This window comes from Podarcis muralis, chromosome 18 (genome assembly GCF_964188315.1).
Source record: "Podarcis muralis chromosome 18, rPodMur119.hap1.1, whole genome shotgun sequence".
Taxonomy (NCBI): Eukaryota; Metazoa; Chordata; class Lepidosauria; order Squamata; family Lacertidae; genus Podarcis; species Podarcis muralis.
In genome coordinates this window covers 9,251,736-9,272,646 of record NC_135672.1, presented here as the reverse complement: position 1 = coordinate 9,272,646, position 20,911 = coordinate 9,251,736, and the positions used below count along the sequence as shown (strand labels likewise).

General features: G+C 50.1%; 1 protein-coding gene across 3 annotated transcripts in view; it reads right to left on the bottom strand.

Moving 5' to 3' along the window:
* Window positions 1-20,911, bottom strand: part of CERS4 (ceramide synthase 4) — a 94,398-nt gene that overhangs the window by 64,398 nt on the left and 9,089 nt on the right. The window contains exon 1 of one of the 3 annotated variants that reach the window (XM_028713528.2): window positions 7,840-7,995. The exons of 1 other annotated variant lie outside the window; for it this stretch is intronic. Coding sequence is in view for 1 of the 2 variants with exons in the window: in XM_077921932.1 (XP_077778058.1) it covers window positions 7,482-7,519 (38 nt within the window). In the remaining variant the exon portion in view is untranslated. Of the gene's footprint in view, window positions 1-7,481; window positions 7,535-7,839; window positions 7,996-20,911 lie in introns of those variants that run through there. One more of the 3 variants, XM_077921932.1, reaches the window with a different exon arrangement.

Here is a 20,911-nt window from a genome sequence, read left to right as displayed (position 1 = left end):
ACCTTTAGAAGACATCTGAAGGCAGCCCTGTATAGTTTATTTAATGTTTATTGTTTCATTGTGTTTATATATCTGTTGGTAGCCACCCAGACAGAGTGGCTGGGGAAACTGAATCAGATGGCTTCTTTCGCGTCTTAACTCTGGCTTGCGACACCAACGATATACAAGATGTGCCCTGTGATGGCAATCTCCTTTTAATGGTGGATTTTAAATTGCTACAACCCAGAAGCATGAGGCAAGGGATAAATATCTCTTCTCTTTGGCAATCCTTCGTAGCTGAGTAAGATCGTGTTCCGTAAACACGGTTTTAACAATGAGTCTGTAAGTGACTGTGGAGGCCGATTCTGGATCCTCACGTCCTTCCACAGTGGGGACATTGGTTTCTGGGCGGGAGTTGATCCCGGTGAGGGTTTGCCAAGCGTGCCTTCCTCTTAGCACGTTTCTCTCTTGCGTCCTGAGTTCGAGTGTCTTCAAAGCCCATGACACCTTTGGCAAAGGCTGTTCTCCAACTGGAGCGCTCGCAGGCCAGTGTTTCCCAGTTGTCAGTGTTTATACTATATTTTTAAAGATTTGTTTTGAGGGTGTCTTTAAACCTCTTTTGTCAGCCACCAGCATTACGCTTTCCGTTCCTAAATTGGGAATAGAGGAGTTGCTTCGGAAGACGAAAATCAGGCATCCGCACAACATGACCAGTCCAATGAAGTTGATGTTGAAGAATCGTCGCTTCCACACTAGCGATCTGTGCTTCTTCCGGCATTCGTTCGCCTGTCCTCCCAAGTGATGCGTGAAATTTTTCGGAGACACCATTGATGGAATCTTTCGAGGTGTTGGCGTTTATAATTCACCCTCCTCCTCGGTTTCTTCGTGTTCTTGTTCTGGGCGTGCAAAACTGCCTTGCTCAACGCAGAAACACATCTCAAAACAGCGGAGGTGTTGTGAGCTCCTGAAAGAACTTGATAAACCCAGGATCCTTTTTTTAGGGCAAACGTTTCGTTCGTTGTTCCTCGCACTTTTGATCCGCCCGCCGCTAGCATCAGGCTAATAGAAATTTCCCCATGCGAGCACTGCAGCGAGGCCTAGTGGGTGGAGCGGGAGCATTTCACACTGTGCTGTTTGTGCGCATAGAAATAAGCTCCATGGAGATCAGTGGGAAATTGTAGCTTTAAGCACATGAATAAAGCAGCACAGAAGGAGTGGGTTTATCTGCACATCGCCACACGGTGTTCCCTTGCATCTAAAGGACCTCTGAATAAAACATTTTTAAAAAAGAGAATAGGGCAACAAGCGCTGGAACGTGTTCTGGGGAATCATAGAATCATAGAGTTGGAAGAGACCACAAGGGCCATCGAGTCCAACCCCCTGCCAAGCAGGAAACACCATCAGAGCACTCCTGCCATATGGTTGTCAAGCCTCTGCTTAAAGACCTCCAAAGAAGGAGACTCCACCACACTCCTTGGCAGCAAATTCCACTGTCCAACAGCTCTTACTGTCAGGAAGTTCTTCCTCATGTTTAGGTGGAATCTTCTTTCTTGTAGTTTGGATCCATTGCTCCGTGTCCGCTTCTCTGGAGCAGCAGAAAACAACCTTTCTCCCTCCTCTATATGACATCCTTTTATATATTTGACCATGGCTATCATATCACCCCTTAACCTCCTCTTCTCCAGGCTAAACATGCCCAGCTCCCTTAGCCGTTCCTCATAAGGCATCGTTTCCAGGCCTTTGACCATTTTGGTTGCCCTCCTCTGGACACGTTCCAGTTTGTCAGTGTCCTTCTTGAACTGTGGTGCCCAGAACTGGACACAGTACTCCAGGTGAGGTCTGACCAGAGCAGAATACAGGGGCACTATTACTTCCCTTGATCTAGATGCTAGACTCCTATTGATGCAGCCCAGAATTGCATTGGCTTTTTTAGCTGCCGCGTCACACTGTTGGCAGAAGGAAGAAGATGCAGAAGTAATGACAGAGGGAGTGCTCGGATTATATTCTCAGCACGCGTCCCACTGCTTGCTGCAACACCACAGAGAGGGATGGTAGAAGAGGTAGCCTCTGGGCATATGCAGAGGGCACGCGCCTCGCGCATCACCGAGGGACCACGGTGCACACTCCCACACCTTTGCAAGGTTCAAGAAGCCGGAAGGTGCGAGTTCAAATCAAGTGCCGCAGATCCTCCAAGGGTCCCTAATTTTCCAGGGGCAGCCCTGCGTTAACAGAAGCCGTCCCACTTTCTAATTTGAACCACAGCGCCACCCAGAATGGATGCTTTTGAATTCTGGTGCTGGAGGAGACTCTTGAGAGTCCCATGGACTGCAAGAAGATCAAACCTCTCCATTCTGAAGGAAATCAGCCCTGAGTGCTCACTGGAAGGACAGATCCTGAAGCTGAGGCTCCAATACTTTGGCCACCTCATGAGAAGAGAAGACTCCCTGGAAAAGACCCTGATGTTGGGAAAGATGGAGGGCACAAGGAGAAGGAGACGACAGAGGACGAGATGGTGGGACAGTGTTCTGGAAGGTACCAGCATGAGTTTGACCAAACTGGGGGAGGCAGTGGAAGACAGGAGGGCCTGGCGTGCTCTGGTCCAGGGGGTCACGAAGAGGCGGACACGACTAAACAACTAAACGACTAAACAACAACAACAACCCCTTGCCAAGGCTCCATTCTGATGAGACTTCATTGTCCCCATCCTTGAGGACGATATTGGGTCACACCAGGAGGTGCTGACTCAGAGAAGGCAACACAACCTGTTTGAGGTTCGGCTACCCTGATCAGCCTATGAGATACAAATGTGTGATGCACAGTGAGTTAGGTAACAGCCCATTAAATTGCCAAAGGTATGTGCCTCTTTGACATACATTTAACTCCATTTATCACAAACAATTGGGACGCGGGTGGCGCTGTAGGTTAAACCACAGAGCCTAGGACTTGCCGATCCGAAGGTCGGCGGTTCGAATCCCCGCAATGACGGGGTGAGCTCCCGTTGCTCAATCCCAGCTCCTGCCCACCTAGCAGTTCGAAAGCACATCAAAGTGCAATTAGATTAATAGGTACCGCTCTGGCGGGAAGGTAAACGGCGTTTCCGTGCGCTGCTCTGGTTCGCCAGAAGCGGCTTAGTCCTGCTGGCCACATGACCCGGAAGCTGTACGCCAGCTCCCTCGGCCAATAAAGCGAGATGAGCACTGCAACCCCAGTCAGCCATGACTGGACCTAATGGTCAGGGGTCCCTTTACCTTTACTTTTACCTATCACAGACAATAATCTTTGCTTTTCATGAGCACCCCGTAATTTCATTTCAAAATAATAATAATAATACCGTATTTTTTGCTCTATAAGACTGACTTTTCCCCTCCTAAAAAGTAAGGGGAAATGTGTGTGCGTCTTAGGGGGTGAATGCAGGTTGCGCAGCTATCCCAGAAGCCAGAACAGCAAGAGGGATTGCTACTTTCACTGCGCAGCGATCCGTCTTGTTGTTCTGGCTTCTGAGATTCAGATCTTTTTCTTGTTTTCCTCCTCCAAAAACTAGGTGTGTCTTATGGTCTGGTGCGTCTTATGGAGCGAAAAATAGATGATGATGATGATGATGATGATGATGATGATGATATCAACAAGCCACACTTAAATCCCTGGACCATATAGTCCAGACCATATCGCGATTCGGCGCAGGTAGAGGCATCGATTTCAGCCCAGCGAGTCGAAGACTGACTTCCGCCTACGAAGATGACGGTGAGGAAAACAGCAGTGACTATGAGGAAGAGACTCTCCCAGGTCTGAACTGCAGTGGCATCTCTAGAAAGGACAGGGTGATTGCCCAGAGAGTTCCTGCCAGTCCGTGTGGGCAATATTGAGCTCGATGAGTCAACGGTCTGGCTCGAGAAGTCACAGTTTCCTGCAATCCCGTTTTTAAATGCTCCAGAACCGTGAGGAATCTTGGTTCGGGACTGCAGCTCCGCAGCGCAATGCACCCCCCGGCGTGTGGAAAGTCCTGAGTTCGAATCGTGGCTAGATCCCCGGTTAAAAGGATCTGGTTAAAAGTTAAAAGGGCTCGTATTTTGCTGCTCGTATTTTGTTAGCTACAAAGTGGAAAACCCAAGAATTACCAACAATAGAAGAATGGCAGATGAAGATGATGGATTTTTCGGAGCTAGCCGACCTAACCAGAAGAGTCCGCGACCAGAAGGAGGAGAAGGAGTATCAGGAAGAGTGGAATAAATTTAATGATTATCTAGTTAAATTTGTTAAGTTAAACTAACTGAAAACAGCTTGCAGATACCTAATGGGCTTAGGATTTTATTTACGTTAAGTGATGAATTAATATGTTTAATTCCATAAGGTGAAGATCTAAGGAGGTTAATGTTTAAGTTAAATTTCATAAATATCGGGATTTGGAAAAGCGTTAAAAGGATATGCAATGAAATTCAACCAAGAGGAAGCGAGGAAGTCACTTAACAAAGTTAATAACTGTAATTTTCAATAAGGCTATGATTTATGTTTGCTTATCTTGTGTGTTTGTTTATAATATTGTGAAAACTAATAATTTTTTGGGGAAAATGAAAAGTTAAAAGGGCTCTCCTTCCTTGGAGGTTTTTAAGCTGGGTGGTCACGTGTCAGGGACGCTTGAGCGGAGATTCCTGCATTTCAGGGGGTTGGACTAGATGACCGCTGGGGACCCCTCTCTACACTTTTTGATTCTAGCTCCTCTCTGGGCTAAAAGTACCCAGCTCCTCCGACCATTCCACATAAGGCATAAGCAGATGACGAGGGGAGCTCTCTTTGCTGAAACCCTTCTGCCAGTCAGACACTGGTCTGTATTTGACGAAGCGCTGCACGGACACCATAATAAAGCACATTTCTGCCCCCGACCCCGCAAAAAAAAGAGAATACTGGTAACGGAAGTTTGGTGCTGGGAACTGTAGCGCTGTGGCGGTCAAACTACAGTTCCCAGGAGGTCCTTGCATGCTTTAGATGTGCCCAGCCTAAGGGACGTTAGACTAGATGACCCCCTGCAGCCCCTTCCAAATCTGTCTGTCTCCAGCCATGGAAGAAGAAAGGGCCACCCTGGCTAGCAGCCATCAATCGCCTCCTCTTTGAATTTGCCCAATCCTCTTTTAAGTTGATGGCCACGGCCAGCTACTGTGGCAGGGAGTTCCATAGTCTAACTCTGCATGATGGAGGACTTTTTTTTTTTTGTCCGTCCTGAATCTTTGCAACACTGAGCTTCACTTCTAGTGTTACGAGAGAGAGAAAGGCCTCTCCAAAAAAATACATGATTTTAAAAGCCACCACTTCCCTGCCAAAAATCCCCCAAGCTCTGCATGAAATCCACTGGGGTGGCCCCTCATTATATCTCTGTCCTTAGCCTACCTCAAAGGGCCGTTGTGATCCAGGTCAGGTTCCGAGGGAGGAACTTAAAACTACCCCGAAGTCCTTGCAAGGAAAAGGGGGGGTAGGACGAAGACTCAACCTGCTGAAAGTGCCTGTTACGTGGGTGGCGCTGTGGGTTAAACCACAGAGCCTAGGACTTGCTGATCAGAAGGTCGGCGGTTCGAATCCCCGCCACGGGGTGAGCTCCCGTTGCTCGGTCCCAGCTCCTGCCAAACTAGCAGTTCAAAAGCACGTCAAAGCACAAGTAGATAAATAGGTACCACTCTGGCGGGAAGGTAAACGGCCTTTCCGTGTGCTGCTCTGGTTCGCAAGAAGCGCCTTAGTCCTGCTGGCCACATGACCCGGAAGCTGTACGCCGGCTCCCTCGGCCAGTAAAGCGAGATGAGCGCCGCAACCCCAGAGTCGGCCACGACTGGACCTAATGGTCAGGGGACCCTTTACCTTTACTACTAATGACGTCCCCCTGTTCTAAAAGTGTACGGCAGCACAATCAGAAAGCCACATAATCCAATAGGCTCTAATTGTGCGATACGATCAATAACATAATATTATCAATAACACGAGGAATCAAGACCCAGCGATTTCTGAAAGCCGTAACAGAACCTTTCAAAGAAACACACATGCAAATCAAAACCGAAACGGCGCACCGGAGCTCACCAGTTTGGAAACCCCCATTATAGGGTTGCCAACTTCATTTCCTGGCCCCTGCTCCTGCGCCTTTTGTGGCACATGTGTTACAGAGGAAACGAGGGGACACACACACACACACACTCACACTTCCCCTCCTTTCTTGCAGCACGGGCAGCTCTTAAAGGCGTAGGGGGAGGGCCGAAGGGGCAGCAAAAAAAGAGTTGGCAACACCGCCAAATGGGAAGAGGCAGGGAGAAGAGAGCCCAGCTTAGGCAGGCAGAAGCCTGTTGGGTTGGCAGTTGGACCAGTTCTTTTTCCAGGCACCGCAAGGCCAGCTGAAAGGAAAAGTTGGCGACTGTGGTTGTTGCCGGCGAATCAGCCCTGCCAACTGGGGGGGAGGCTCTCCCCGCCCCCACAAACGCCACCCACGTGTCCCTTTCCCCAGAGCGGTATCTTTGGCATGGCCGGGCATGCCCTGGCCTTGCTGCAGCTTGCCCCCAAAACCGGGCACTGCCAGGCGAATCCTGGGCCCATCTATTATCCCTTCTGCCTCGGTTTTCTCTTAACTTCCATGTGGCGGAATAACGGCGAGAGCCTGCCCCACGCTTAGGGGCTCCTGCTCCTCTTGGCCAACTGGCCTCGCCCCCGGGCTGAGCCGTGGTGCTACAGGCCCCTGCCCTCCCCAAAAGATACCCTGCCAACTGGGCACTGTCGAACCGACTCGCTGCCAACCACTCACAAGGCCGAGTCTCTTGGAACAGCAAAATCCAGCCTGCCTTCTTCCTCCCTCCCTCCCCGCGCACGGCTCTGGCACTGCCAACTTCCCCACACAGAGAACAAGCCGTTATGTGCCAGGGCAGAGGGCGGTCCTGATGGCCTCTAGGTGCCCCCTCCCAGTCTCGATTGGGGCCTTTTCTCTCTCTCTCTGAGTGTGCCCTAAACCGTGCCCGCCCCACACTAAGGCCCATTCGCTACCAACACCCGCCCTCTTGCCTCAAAGCTGCCCAGCGCCCACCTGATGCCACTGGTGCCCTTTGTGAGTGTGGGTGGGTGGGTCTCTTCCAGCCCGCTCTGTCTGGATGCCCTCTGGGTGCCCCTTACTGGGTGGTACCCAATTTCTACCAAACCGGGCGCCCCTTCTTCGTCCTAGTTCAGCTTTGGCACTGAGCTGGCATTGCCCACCAGCCAGGAGACACCCCCTGGCAGGGGTGCCAACTTGAATAAAATATGGGGGGGGGGTGTATGTCTGCCCAGGTAAGCTGTGCCCCGCATAATCACAAGACATGGCGCCTGCCCACCATTTGAATGGCAATGCCCATCAACTTTGTCGAGCCCACCCCCCTCAAATATTTTACTGGGGGAGCCAAGGGACCTCGGCGCCTTGAGGTTGGCTCCCATGCCCCCGGGCGCCCCCCCCCCCAGGCGCGATACCCCCTCCCCAAAAAACCACCCTCCTCCTCGTCCTGACTCACTTCTGACAACCTTCCCCGCCCGGGTCTGCTGCGCCCATCGCCGTGCCCCCTTCTCCCGCTACCCAGATGTGCCCATGGAGGAGAGATGGGAGGCAGCGGCGGCGCGCACCCCCCCAACCCCCCAACCCCCCACGAATCCTTGCTTCAGATCTAGCATTGTGGGCTGTGCCAACGTTGATGCCCAGCTGGCGTTTGGGGAGGGAGCGCCGACGCCGGCTGATGAACAGCCCTGGGGCGCTGTCGCTTCCAGAGCGCGCTGCCTGGGCACTGCCCCTTTTCCCCGGGGAGGGGGGACCCTCCGTCTCTCTCCCCCCCCCCCAGCCCCCCACGCCAGCCCCCTCCCTGCCCGCATCCAGACCTGCTGCTTCTCCGGCGCGCGCGTCTCCGCCGCTTCTCCGAGACGCCTTCCGTCGGCTCCGGAGTTCGCCGGAGCTCCGGGTTCAGGGTGGAGGGAGACGGGGAGGCCCCGGGAAGGAGGAGCCCCGAGGAGGCGGGCAGAGGCGCTCTCGCTTCGCCTTCCCTCCTTCCCTCCCTCCCGCCTGCGCTTCCCCCTCCTCCGGGGCCGAGAGGGAGGAGCGGAGCCTGTGGATCATCGAGAGCGACGGGGAAAGGCGCCGGAGCAGCCGTGCCTCTGAGCGCCTGCAGAGCGCGGCCAGCCCAAGCGCAAAACGCACGCGCGCCTTCTTGTTGTTGTTATTGTTTGGTTGGTTTGCTTGCTTGTTATTAAATAAAAATAAAAATGGGGTCGGATTCTCCCCGCGAGGGCGCCTGGCCGGCCGTGCCTCTGAGCGCGCGCAGAGCGCCGCCAGCCCCAAGCGCAAAAACGCACGCGCGCCTTCTTGTTGTTGGTTGGTTGGTTGGTTGGTTTGCTTGTTATTAAATAAAAATAAAAATGGGGTCGGATTCTCCCCGCGAGGGGGAGGGCGCCTGGCTGGCCGTGCCTCTGAGCGCGTGCAGAGCGCGGCCTGCCCCAAGCGCAAAACGCACCCGCGCCTTCTTCTTAGTTGGTTGGCTGGTTTGCTTGCTTGTTATGAAATAAAAAATAAAAATGGGGTCGGATTCTCCCCGCGAGGGGGAGGGCGCCTGGCTGGCCGTGCCTCTGAGCGCGTGCAGAGCGCGGCCCGCCCTAAGGTCCAAAACGCACGCGGGCCTTGTTTGTTTGTTTGTTGGTTTGTAAAAGGGGCTGTTTCCTAGCATTTCTTCTGTGTCCTGGAAGGTGTGGAGTAATAATAATGAAGCAGGGCCTCTGAGCGTGTGCAGAGAGCTCCTGGCCCTAATGGCGAAAATGATGGTGCGGGTTGCTGTTTGTTTGCTTATTTTTAAAGGGTTTTCCTGGTATTTATTCTGGGCACTCAGTTTTGGGCCCTGGAAGGTGTGGAGAATGAAGCAGGGCCTCTGAGCCCGTGCAGAGTGCCTTTCACCCTCCCCAATGGATAAAAAAGAGGGTTGGGGTTTTTTTGGGGGGGGGGGCTGTTTAAGAGAGGCTCAAGCATGGGAGTAGCCAGTAGGGACACCTGCCCTCCCGTCAAGTAAATAAATAAAAATGCTTAACTAAAAGCAGAAATGGTAGATTTGAACAGATTTTTCTTGACACCGTAAGGCCAGAAGGTGTGGAATTAAGAATTTTTAGTTTTAATTATTCATATACCAGGTTCCCCTAGGTGGTGTTCATTTTTTATTTTATTTTTATTTATGTTAAATTTATAGGCCGCACTTCATCTCCCATTTCATCCTCACAACAACCCTGTGAGGTCGATCAGGCAGAGAGAGAAGAGAAGAAGGGGAGTTTGGATTTGATATCCCGCTTTATCACTCCCCTTCAGGAGTCTCAAAGTGGCTAACCTTCTCCTTTCCCTTCCTGCCCCACAACAAACACTCTGTGAGGTGAGTGGGGCTGAGAGACTTCAGAGAAGTGTGACTGGCCCAAGGTCACCCAGCAGCTGCAGGTGGAGGAGCGGGGAAGCGAACCCGGTTCACCAGATTATGAGACTACCACTCTTAACCACTACACCACACTGGCTCTGAGGCAGGCAGCAAATCGAAGGGTGTGACATGCTGCATAAGAAGAGAAGGCGAAAAGGCTTCTTATCCTTGAGCCGAAGGACCCATGTCGATCAAGAGGACCCCAGAACCGGGATTGCCACCAGATGTGGGGCACATCTCTGCCAAGAAGACGAAGAAGAGTTTGGATTTGATATCCCGCTTTATCACTCCCCTTCAGGAGTCTCAAAGTGGCTAACCTTCTCCTTTCCCTTCCTGCCCCACAACAAACACTCTGTGAGGTGCGTGGGGCTGAGAGACTTCAGAGAAGTGTGACTGGCCCAAGGTCACCCAGCAGCTGCATGTGGAGGAGTGAGGAAGCGAACCCGGTTCACCAGATTACGAGTCCACCGCTCTTAAGCACTACACCACACTGGCTCTCAGACGGTAACTGGAAACCTAGAGAGCAAGTGGGGTTTTTAAGGGGGCTCCCTTGCCTAGGATTTCTGCTTGGCACTCGAGGCTGGGCCCTGAACGTTGCTGGAATAATAAGAATCACATAGTGTAAGGTTACCAGATTTTTTTCAATGAATCCGGGGACACTCTTCAACTTCAATGGATTTCGTATGGAGACTGATTTGTAAATCTGGGGACTGGGGAAACAGGGACGTCTGGTAACCTTAAAGTGTCTCTGAGTATCTGCAGAGTTCCTTTTGCACAATCCCTATGGATAAAACACAGGTGGCCTTTTAAATATATATTTTTAAGAGGCTCAGTAATCTTGGGATTTATACTCGAGTCTCAAAACTGGACCCTGGAAGGTCCGGTGTTTTGACAACAGCAGCGGCACGTTATTGTTTAGTCGTTTAGTCGTGTCCGACTCCTCGTGAGAAGATGCTGGCATTAAATCAGTTCAAATCCGAGAGATGCGTCAAATAGGATGTTTGGGTCAAACTCATGCTGGCCTCTTTGAGAACACTGTCCCACCATCTCGTCCTCTGTCGTCCCCTTCTCCTTGCGCCCTCCATCTTTCCCAACATCAGGGTCTTTTCCAGGGAGTCTTCTCTTCTCATACCATTCAGTAATCCAGTGACTGATGACGCGTGTAGCGAAACCTGTAATATATCCGGAGAGGTAAAAGGTAAAGGGACCCCTGATCATTAGGTCCAGTCGTGGACGACTCTGGGGTTGCGGCGCTCATCTCGCTTTATTGGCTGAGGGAGCCGGCGTACAGCTTCCGGGTCATGTGGCCAGCAGGACTAAGCCGCTTCTGGCGAACCAAAGCAGCGCATGGAAACGCCATTTACCTTCCCGCCGGAGCAGTACCTATTTATCTACTTGCACTTTGACATGCTTTCAAACTGCTAGGTTGGCAGGAGCAAGGACTGAGCAATGGGAGCTGACCCCGTCGCGGGGATTTGAACCGCCGACCTTCTGATCGGCAAGTCCTAGGCTCTGTGGTTTAACCCACAGCGCCACTAGAACAGGTCTCCTTTTGCCCACTCGCGTTATTCTCACCAGGGTGGCGGCTTTGATTTGCCTTCCTGTGATTGATCCATGCATACGCCTTCGTGTTTCCAACTCAAGACCCATTGAAGAACATCTCATCCAGTTCAGTCTTTGAAAAACAGCTTTGAGAAACTTTTTCACATTCTCCAGTCTGCTACCCTTGCTACTTACGCTACTTGTTTAACGGTTCATTTATCCAGTCTGTATAACATTTATTGCACATGTAACTTGTTAAGATACAATTGTACATTTATCCACTCCATGTTTACAGTATCTCCAGGCTTTGTTTTGCACATGACCCCTTTGTTGCTTGAATGGTTACAAGTCTATCTCTATTCTAGCTACTATTCTAGTAAATTTGGTTTTATACTTAAAAGCCAGTTTGTGGTGTTGTTGTTTTGTTGCATTATTATTACTGTCACCACATTTGATACTTTGTGTATATACCTTGATATACGACAACTATCTTGAAATAGAGCATTGCACTAGAAACACTGTGAACACCCTTTTTACGTGTTATTCGGTCGCAGAAGTGATTTGGTCGTGAGAACGGCGCTGCAAAACAGAGGAGACCGAGTTTCGAATCGCAGAATTGTCGAGTTGGGCCAGAATGCAGGAATATTAAGCAATGCCCATATGGGAATCGAACCTGCAACCTTTATGTTACCAGCAGCACTATGCTCTAACCAACGGAGCTAGCCAGATGGTGCCCTTTTTGTTGCTGAGTCATTTAGTCGTGTCCGACTCTTCGTGACCCCCTGGACCAGAGCACGCCAGGCACTCCTGTCTTCCACTGCCTCCTGCAGTTTGGTCAAACTCATGCTGGTAGCTTCCAGAACACTGTCCCACCATCTCGTCCTCCGTCGTCCCCTTCTACTTGTGCCCTCCATCTTTCCCAACATCAGGGTCTTTTCTAGGGAGTCTTCTCTTCTCATGGGGTGGCCAAAGTCTTGGAGCCTCAGCTTCAGGATCTGTCCTTCCAGTGAGCACTCAGGGCTGATTTCCTTCAGAATGGAGAGGTTTGATCTTCTTGCAGTCCATGGGACTCTCAAGAGTCTCCTCCAGCACCAGAATTCAAAAGCATCCATTCTTCAGCGATCAGCCTTCTTTATGGTACAGCTCTCACTTCCATACATCACTACGGGGAAAACCATAGCTTTTACTATACGGACCTTTGTTGGCAAGGTGATGTCTCTGCTTTTTAAGAGACATTGCTTTTCTCCCAAGAAGCAGGCGTATTTCGACATACCATATTCATTTCTAATTCACATCCCATTCCTTATATTCAATTATGAACTTTTTTATTTTTTTTACTTTTGTTTCCTCTCCCATTATTCGCCAGCTATCGTTTTATCGATTCCTGCTCCTTACATAACAGCAACATATTCCCTTAAAGAACGAAAGAGGTTTATGCCATCCCCTTGTCCGTCCACTTAAACATCATTGCTTAATATTTCTATATTAATTTTTCTTTCTTTTCCGTCTTGCGACGGAACGGCAAGCTGTTCTAAGATCACTGCAGCCCACCTGCGAGGCGAGCTGCACAGATCAGAGGTGACAGAGAGGAAAGGAGAAGCAATTGAAATGCAATTAAAAACCATATAGCACTCAGCACCGTGCAGTACCAGGCATAGAGAATTTGCTAAGTGGTCCCCTAAGGCCCAAAGCAATTTTCAATCGGTCCCATGTGGGAGAGGAATTTGGGAAATGCTGATGTAGGTGGTTCTCTGGTTAATGGCTCTGCTTGGCAGACTGAGCATGGATCTCTGACCAAGTTACAGTGGGGAGTTGGGTGGTTGTGGGGAGCTCACAAGTAATAATAATAATAATAATAATAATAATAATAATAATAATAATAATATATTTATACCCAAGCCACTCTGGGCAGCTCCCAACAGAATAATAATAATAATAATAATAATAATAATAATAATGTGATAAAACATCAAGCATTAAAACTTCCCTAAACAGGGCTGTCTTCAGATGTCTTCTAAAAGTCAGATAGTTGACATCTGATGGGAGGGTGCCAACACCAAGAAGGCCCTCTGCCTGGTCCCCTGTAACCTTACTTCTCGCAGGGAGGGAACCGCCAGAAGGCCCTCGGAGCTGGACCTCAGTGTCCGGGCTGGACGATGGGGGTGAAGACGCTCCTTCAGGTATACTAGGCCAAGGCTGTTTAGGGCTTGAAAGGTAAACACCAACACTTTGAATGGTGCTCGGAAACATACTGGGAGCCAGTGCAGGTCTTTCAGGACCGGTGTTATGTGGTCTCGGCGGCTGCTCCCAGTGACCAGTCTAGCTGCCGCATTCTGGATTAATTGCAGTTTCCGGGTCACCTTCAAAGGTAGCCCCACGTAGAGCGCATTGCAGTAGTCCAAGCGGGAGATAACCAGAGCATGCACCACTCTGGAAAGACAGTGCGCAGGCAGGGAGGGTCTCATCCCGCGTACCAGATGGAGCTGGTAGACAGCTGCCCTGGACACAGAACTGACCTGCTCCTCCATGTACAGCGGTGAATCCAAAATGTGGGGCATAGGAATTCGTTCATTATTATTTTTTTCAAAATATAGTCCGTCCCCCCCACAAGGTCTGAGGGACAGTGGACCGGCCCCCTGCTGAAAAAGTTTGCTGACCCCTGTTCTTAGCAAGCCTAGGTAAAGGTAAAGGACCCCTGACCATTAGGTCCAGTCGTGGCCAACTCTGGGGTTGCGGCGCTCATCTCGCTTTACTGGCCGAGGGAGCCGGCGTACAGCTTACGGGTCATGTGGCCAGCATGACTAAGCCGCTTCTGGCGAACCAGAGCAGCGCACGGAAACACCGTTTACCTTCCTGCCAGAGCGGTACCTATTTATCTACTTGCACTTTGACGTGCTTTTGAACTGCTAGGTTGGCAGGAGCTGGGACGGAGCAACGGGAGCTCACCCCATTGCGGGGATTCGAACCGCCGACCTTCTGATCGGCAAGTCCTAGGCTCTGTGGTTTAACTCACAGTGCCACCTGGAGTTAAATACTATCTGTGAATCATTTTCAGGTCATTCTCTGGGTGTGCTCCCATTTCACAGGGGGTTAACTGAGGCCTAGCAGCAGAGGACTGGCCTTTGCCAAAGTCCGAGCCCAGATCAAATCGTGCTCTTCCCTCCCTCTTCCTTTCCCCGCTCTCGGTCTGCCAGCTCCCCCTCCCTGGGACCGTCCTGCGCGATCAGCCTTGAATAGGCCGTCTTGACCGGTGCAAAGTTTTAAATAAACAGCAGAGGCCAAAAGGCATTCATTCCGCCTCTTCCCCCTGGAAGGTTCTCTATTCCATGGGGGGAAAGAGGCTGCCTAGTGATCAACTTTTGTGTTTCCACCTAGCGAAGGCTCTCTCTCCATGTTCTCTTAGGCCGGAGAGGGGAAAAAAGCCTTTACAGTAACTAATATTCTTTGGACAGCTGTGCCGATCACTTAGCCGACAAGCTCCTTTGTAATCCAATTCTGGAAGAGCATACTGTACAAACCAGCCCCGTGCCAACTTGGCACGGCCCGCTCGTTGCTGGCACCCCTGGGCGGTTCTGACGTTGCGACTGCACACAAGCTCAGAGCGGCACCTCGCGCTCGACCCAGCAAAATGCAAATAAACCAATAACCCAACAACCTCGAAAAACAGCTGCAGTCGTGCCTGCCCAAGTCCAGGGGCAGGTTGTTAGCCCTGCAGACAGGTGTGGTGTAAAGGTGGGAAGACACAGATCCAGCCTCAAGTCTCCCTAAAGGAGGGGTGGGAAACCTTTAGCAGAATGAGGTCCATATTCCCTTCTAGCTAAAGGCCCCGGGGCCACATGGTGGCTCTGGGCAGGGAGAGGGAAAGGGAGGCAATTGAAACGTGAGCACAGCTGAGATTTCTCCGAGGAAAATAGTGACATCCTATTCCAGGGGTTGACGCTGTGGGTTAAACCACAGAGCCTAGGGCTTGCCAATCAGAAGGTCGGCGGTTCGAATTCCCACGACGGGGTGAGCTCCCGTTGCTCGGTCCCTGCTCCTGCCAACCTAGCAGTTCGAAGGCACGTCAAAGGGCAAGTAGATAAATAGGTACCACTCCAGCGGGAAAGTAAACGGCGTTTCCGTGCGCTGCTCTGGTTCGCCAGAAGCGGCTTAGTCCTGCTGGCCACATGACCCGGAAGCTGTACGCCGGCTCCCTTGGCCTGTAAATCGAGATGAGCGCCGCAACCCCAGAGTCGGCCACGACTGGACCTAATGGTCAGGGGTCCCTTTACCTTTACCCTGCTGCTATGGAAAAGTACGCCTTGGTTTAAGAAAGCTTCCAGCATATATAAAAACATAATAAAACATTAGACATTAAAATAAAACTTCCCTTGGGGGTCCGATAACTCCATCACCTCTAACATTTCTCTAATGAAAATAGGGGCATCCTAGGGAAAAGCGGGATATTTTGGGATCAGATCAGAAACTGGGACGGCTTCTCTAAATCAGAGATGTCCCTGGAAAATAGGGGCACTTGGAGGGTCTGCTATTGTTGCAGAAGAGGGGTTTAAACTACTCTGATGATTGTCGTTTCACAAGGGGAATACGAGCCTCTCTTGACATTCTTAACAGACTACATTTCCCAGGATGCTTTGGGGGAAGGCCTTATTGTTTGAGGACAGGGACATTCTAAGAAAAATAGGGACATCCTAAGGAAAAGAGGGACTTTCAAATCGGAAACCGGGATGGCTTCTGTGAATGCGGGACTGTCCGTGGAAAAGAGGGAGACTCGGAGGGTCTGTCCTCCAGCTCATCCCTGACCTTGCATTTCCTGCATCCTCCAGGCAATCTGCACATTCTCCGGTCAGGATGCAGAGCCTCCAGAAACGTACTCCCCCCCCCCCCTTTTCGTTGAGAAATGTGCAGTTATCTATATCCTTGGGCTGCTGTTTCTCCCCTGCTTAATCTTACATGGCCGAAGAACTTATCAGCCAGACGTAGGAAGACGTGAGGTTCCCTGATAAAGATTATCTTTTCCCCCTGTTAACGGAAAAATCCAAGGGCTCCCTTGGACACAAAACCAAGACACCAACCAGGATTACTTGGAGCAAAACAGCAACCTGTAGGCTTGGCTTTTATTGATCTGTTGCAACAGGGTGCTCCCCTCACCCACAGGAGAGAGGAGGGACCCAGAAAAATGGTGTGCAAGGCCTTATAAAGACTTTTGAAATTGCCACCCCTGTAGATCAAGACCAGCCCCAGAAACATCATACATCACAGAAGGGGTGTAACCTAAGACCACCCCTCAGATACATCACACCTACATCACAGAAAAGGCGGTCTAAAACAGAAATTTGAATGTTGTTTTTCTCCTGTCCTTGTTTATCTCCTGTCTGGCAGGTTACTTGATTGGATTGCCGGGGGAGCCTGGCCAGTCTTTTGTAGTGATAAATACCATATTTTTTGCTCTATATGACTCACTTTTTCCCTCCTAAAAAGTAAGGGGAAATGTGTGTGCGTCTTACGGAGCGAATGCAGGCTGCGCAGCTATCCCAGAAGCCAGAACAGCAAGAGCGATTGCTGCTTTCACTGCGCAGCGATCCCTCTTGCTGTTCTGGCTTCTGAGATTCAGAATATTATTTTTTTCTTGTTTTCCTCCTCCAAAAACTAGGTGCGTCTTGTGGTCTTATAGAGCGAAAAATACGGTACTTAGTTCCTGGGCCAGGTCACAGGCTCACAACCTATCCATATCTTAAATGTGCCCTTAAGACAGGATTTGTGAGGAAAGAGACAATGGGGAGGTTTCCCACTTTGACCTTGCAGAGAAAACATTGGCTCAGTTTAGGAGTCAAAATAGTTCCAGGTCGGTCTTCCTGTGCTGATCTGTGTACGTGCTTGGTTGGTACGCTTGCGAACATTACCATAGACCTAAGACCTCAGAATTCCTATCATAGCCCAAGACCTATCCCCTGCTTATCAGCCAGATGGCAGGAAGATGTGAGGGTCCCGGATAAAGATTATCTTCCCCCGCCCTGTAAACCCGGCCCCAGCTGGTGAGATTGCAAGCGCATTCACATGATAAGCCTGCCTCTTGTATTTGAGGCACAAATACAAGATGGGGGACACCTGGCTTGAGAGCAGTACATGTGAAAAGGATCTAGGAGTCTTGGTTGACCACAAACTTGACATGAGCCAACAGTGTGACGTGGCAGCTAAAAAAGCCAATGCAATTCTGGGCTGCATCAATAGGAGTATAGCATCTAGATCAAGGGAAGTAATAGTGCCCCTGTATTCTGCTCTGGTCAGACCTCACCTGGAGTACTGTGTCCAGTTCTGGGCACCACAGTTCAAGGAGGACACTGACAAACTGGAACGTGTCCAGAGGAGGGCAACCAAAATGGTCAAAGGCCTGGAAACGATGCCTTATGAGGAACGGCTAAGGGAGCTGGGCATGTTTAGCCTGGAGAAGAGGAGGTTAAGGGGTGATATGATAGCCATGTTCAAATATATCAAAGGATGTCATATGGAGGAGGGAGAAAGGTTGTTTTCTGCTGCTCCAGAGAAGCGGACACGGAGCAATGGATCCAAACTACAAGAAAGAAGATTCCACCTAAACATGAGGAAGAACTTCCTGACAGTAAGAGCTGTTTGACAGTGGAATTTGCTGCCAAGGAGTGTGGTGGAGTCTCCTTCTTTGGAGGTCTTTAAGCAGAGGCTTGACAACCATATGTCAGGAGTGCTCTGATGATGTTTCCTGCTTGGCAGGGGGTTGGACTCGATGGCCCTTGTGGTCTCTTCCAACTCTATGATTCTATGATTCTATAATTTATCATGGCTTCTTGCCCCTGGGAATCCTGGGAACTGCAGCCGATTGAGGAGCTGAGAATCCTGTTAGAAATCTAATGGGGGATTCACAGTCCTTGACGGAGCCGTAAGTACTTTATCCCTGCTGGCAAAGGAATCGGAGAATCGTAGGGTTGGATGGGACCCCCAGAGGTCCTCTATCCCGACCCCTTGAGATGCAGGAATCTCAGCTGAAGCATCCATGCCAAACGGCCACCCAATCTCTGCTTCAAAACCTGCAAGGAAGGATAGTTCGCCATCTTCCCGACGGAGACCGTTCCGCAGTCAAACAGCAGAGTTAAGGGCAGTGCCGGATTTACGTATAAGCTAAACAAGCTATATCTTAGGGCCCCACTCTCTTGGGGGCCCCCAAAAAATTTAAAGGGAAGAAAACCTGCATGTACATTTCCAAAATATAAGATAAAAAACAAATAAAATAAAACCTACATACAGCAACAGTATTTTGTGGTGTGTAGGCTCCTGTGATGTAAGTCATGGGCTCCGCCTGCTAGCCTGCTCCCTAAAATATTCCTGGTTTGCTCCTTTCAGACGCGGGTGGTGCTGTGATTTAAACCCCAGAGCCTAGGGCTTGCCGATCAGAAGGTCGGCGGTTCGAATTCCCGCGACGGGGTGAGCTCCCTGCTCATGCCAACCTAGCAGTTCGAAAGCACGTCAAAGTGCAAGTAGATAAATAGGTACCGCTCCGGCGGGAAGGTAAATGGCGTTTCCGTGCGCTGCTCTGGTTCGCCAGAAGCGGCTTAGTCCTGCTGGCCACATGACCCGGAAACTCTATGCCGGCTCCCTCGGCCAGTAAAGCAAGATGAGTGCCGCAACCCCAGAGTCGGTCACGACTGGACCTAATGGTCAGGGGTCCCTTTACCTTTTACATATGTTGGAAGCTGCCCAGAGTGGCTGGGGAAACCCAGTAAGATGGGTGGGGTATAAATAGCAAAATCATTACGATGGAATGGGATGTCCCTATATTTTCATCGGAGAAATGTTTGGAGGGTATGGAATAGGACAGTCCTGGCCAACTCTCAGCCCTCTTAACAGACCACATATTATGTACAAACCTTGGATCCTAGATCAATAGGCAGGTAGGACCCTAGAATGCAACAACTGATTGGCTTGCAGGAGGAGACCAATCAGGCTCCAGGAGGGAAGCAGAATCAGCCAATCAGACGGGACTCAGTGTGTAAATACAGTGGTACCTTGGGTTACAGACGCTTCAGGTTACATACGCTTCAGGTTACAGACTCTGCTAACCCAGAAATAGTGCTTCAGGTTAAGAACTTTGTTTCAGGATGAGAACAGAAATTGTGCAGTGGTGGCAGCGGGAGGCCCCATTAGCTAAAATGGTGCTTCAGGTTAAGAACAGTTTCAGGTTAAGAACGGATCTCTGGAACGAATTAAGTACTTAACCACTGTAATGTATATAAAAGCCTGAGGTTTGTGGGGGCAACAAAATCCCTGTTTTACAAGCTGCAGTAAAGAGCATGAAATCACTACAGGACTCCGAGTCATAGCTGTCAACTTTTCCCGCGAGGAATCCTATTTGGAATAAGGAAATTTCCCTTTAAAAAAGGGAAACGTTGACAGCTATGCCCTGAGAATATTTCACCACAGTTCCCAGAATCCTTTGGGGGAAGCCACAGTGGCTATTTAAAGCTGTATTGTAGTGTTATAAATGCAGGTTGTGAACGGGACTTGAATGGTTTCCCGCAGTGTCGTGAACACTGTTTCCTGCTGGTCATTTTGCAATCAGTTTCGGATGCCTCTCTCCCTCGCATAGAGACACATTTTTGGCTCTTGGCCTGGTCCTGTTGGAGGGAGGAAGAGAGAGAAAGAGAGAAAGAGAGAAAGAGAGAAAGAGAGAAAGAAAGGAAGGAAGGAAGGAAGGAAGGAAGGAAGGAAGGAAGGAAGGAAGGAAGGAAGGAAGAACTAACTGGTGGGCTTCCTCTTGTCCCTTCAGACGGTGGCGCGCACATTTCCTCTGCCCTACCCAGTCAGCAGTCCTCAAGCGAGGCAACCTTGTTTGGCTAGCCAGGGATTCCCCCAGGCAGACCTCACCCTTTGACTCCAAACGCTCCTCTTTCCCCCCCTCCCGCCCTATCTGATCCTGAACACGAGTTGATCTTTGGACAGCACATCAGCAAAAAAAAAAACCCCACAGATCCCTCGTTCGCCTAATCTGGCGCCGAGAGCTGCTGACATGTCACCGGAGAGCGATTGCCTTCGCATCTCTCCCGACGATCCGGACGGGGCAATGTCTGTTCAGCGAGAGGGTTAGAGGGTTGTGCTGACACCAGATCTCCGGATTTCTTGGAAAGGAAGCGAGGACATGGCTGCGGGGAGGGCTGTGAGGCTGGGAATTGTCTCTGGGAAACAACCAGGGCCTTGTTTCTGCCTGGATGGGAACTGATGTGTGTGCCGTGTGTGTGTGCGCGCGCACACGCTTTTTCCTTTTCACCAAATCTGGCGTCTGCTTCGACTCCCAACCCTGAGCTCAGTCGCAGCTTTGACCTGCAATTACCAGGCCTCTGAAAAACAACGCAGAAGGTCTTTATCCTCTAATCCCCTTATCTCAGGGGCTGCGATAACTAAGTGGTCCGGGCACGACTTTGCACATTCTCAGAACATTCAGTAAATATGTTCCCTCCATGTGCCTGGTATTTTTTAGGGCGTTAAGAGGACAGCTCTCTGCCCTGAAGACCTTACAGTTTAAAAAAGGTCAAATCTTCACTTACAGGCCTGGCTCGCTTGTGACACCAAACCGTGGTTTGCTCATTATTTGTCCTGCTCAAACCCATGCATATAATTTTTAAATTAAATTTTGTCCCACAACTTAACGTGCTCATTTTTTACACCCTTAAGATATCAATGACTTCTTCTCTTTCCATGGTTCATTTTGCATACCATAAACCCCTGCATATTTTACAAAAACTATACCATTCAGTTTTCCATTATTACATCCGTCAAAACTTATTTACACTGTTGAATTTATATTAAGGCTGCCAACGTTTTCAGGTGTATACAACCCCCCCCCCCCATATATTCAATAAATGTTTTCCAATCTTCTCTAAATGTTCTCTTATGCTCTTCTTGTTCTCTTATTCTATATGTTAAGTCTGCATCTGAGCATA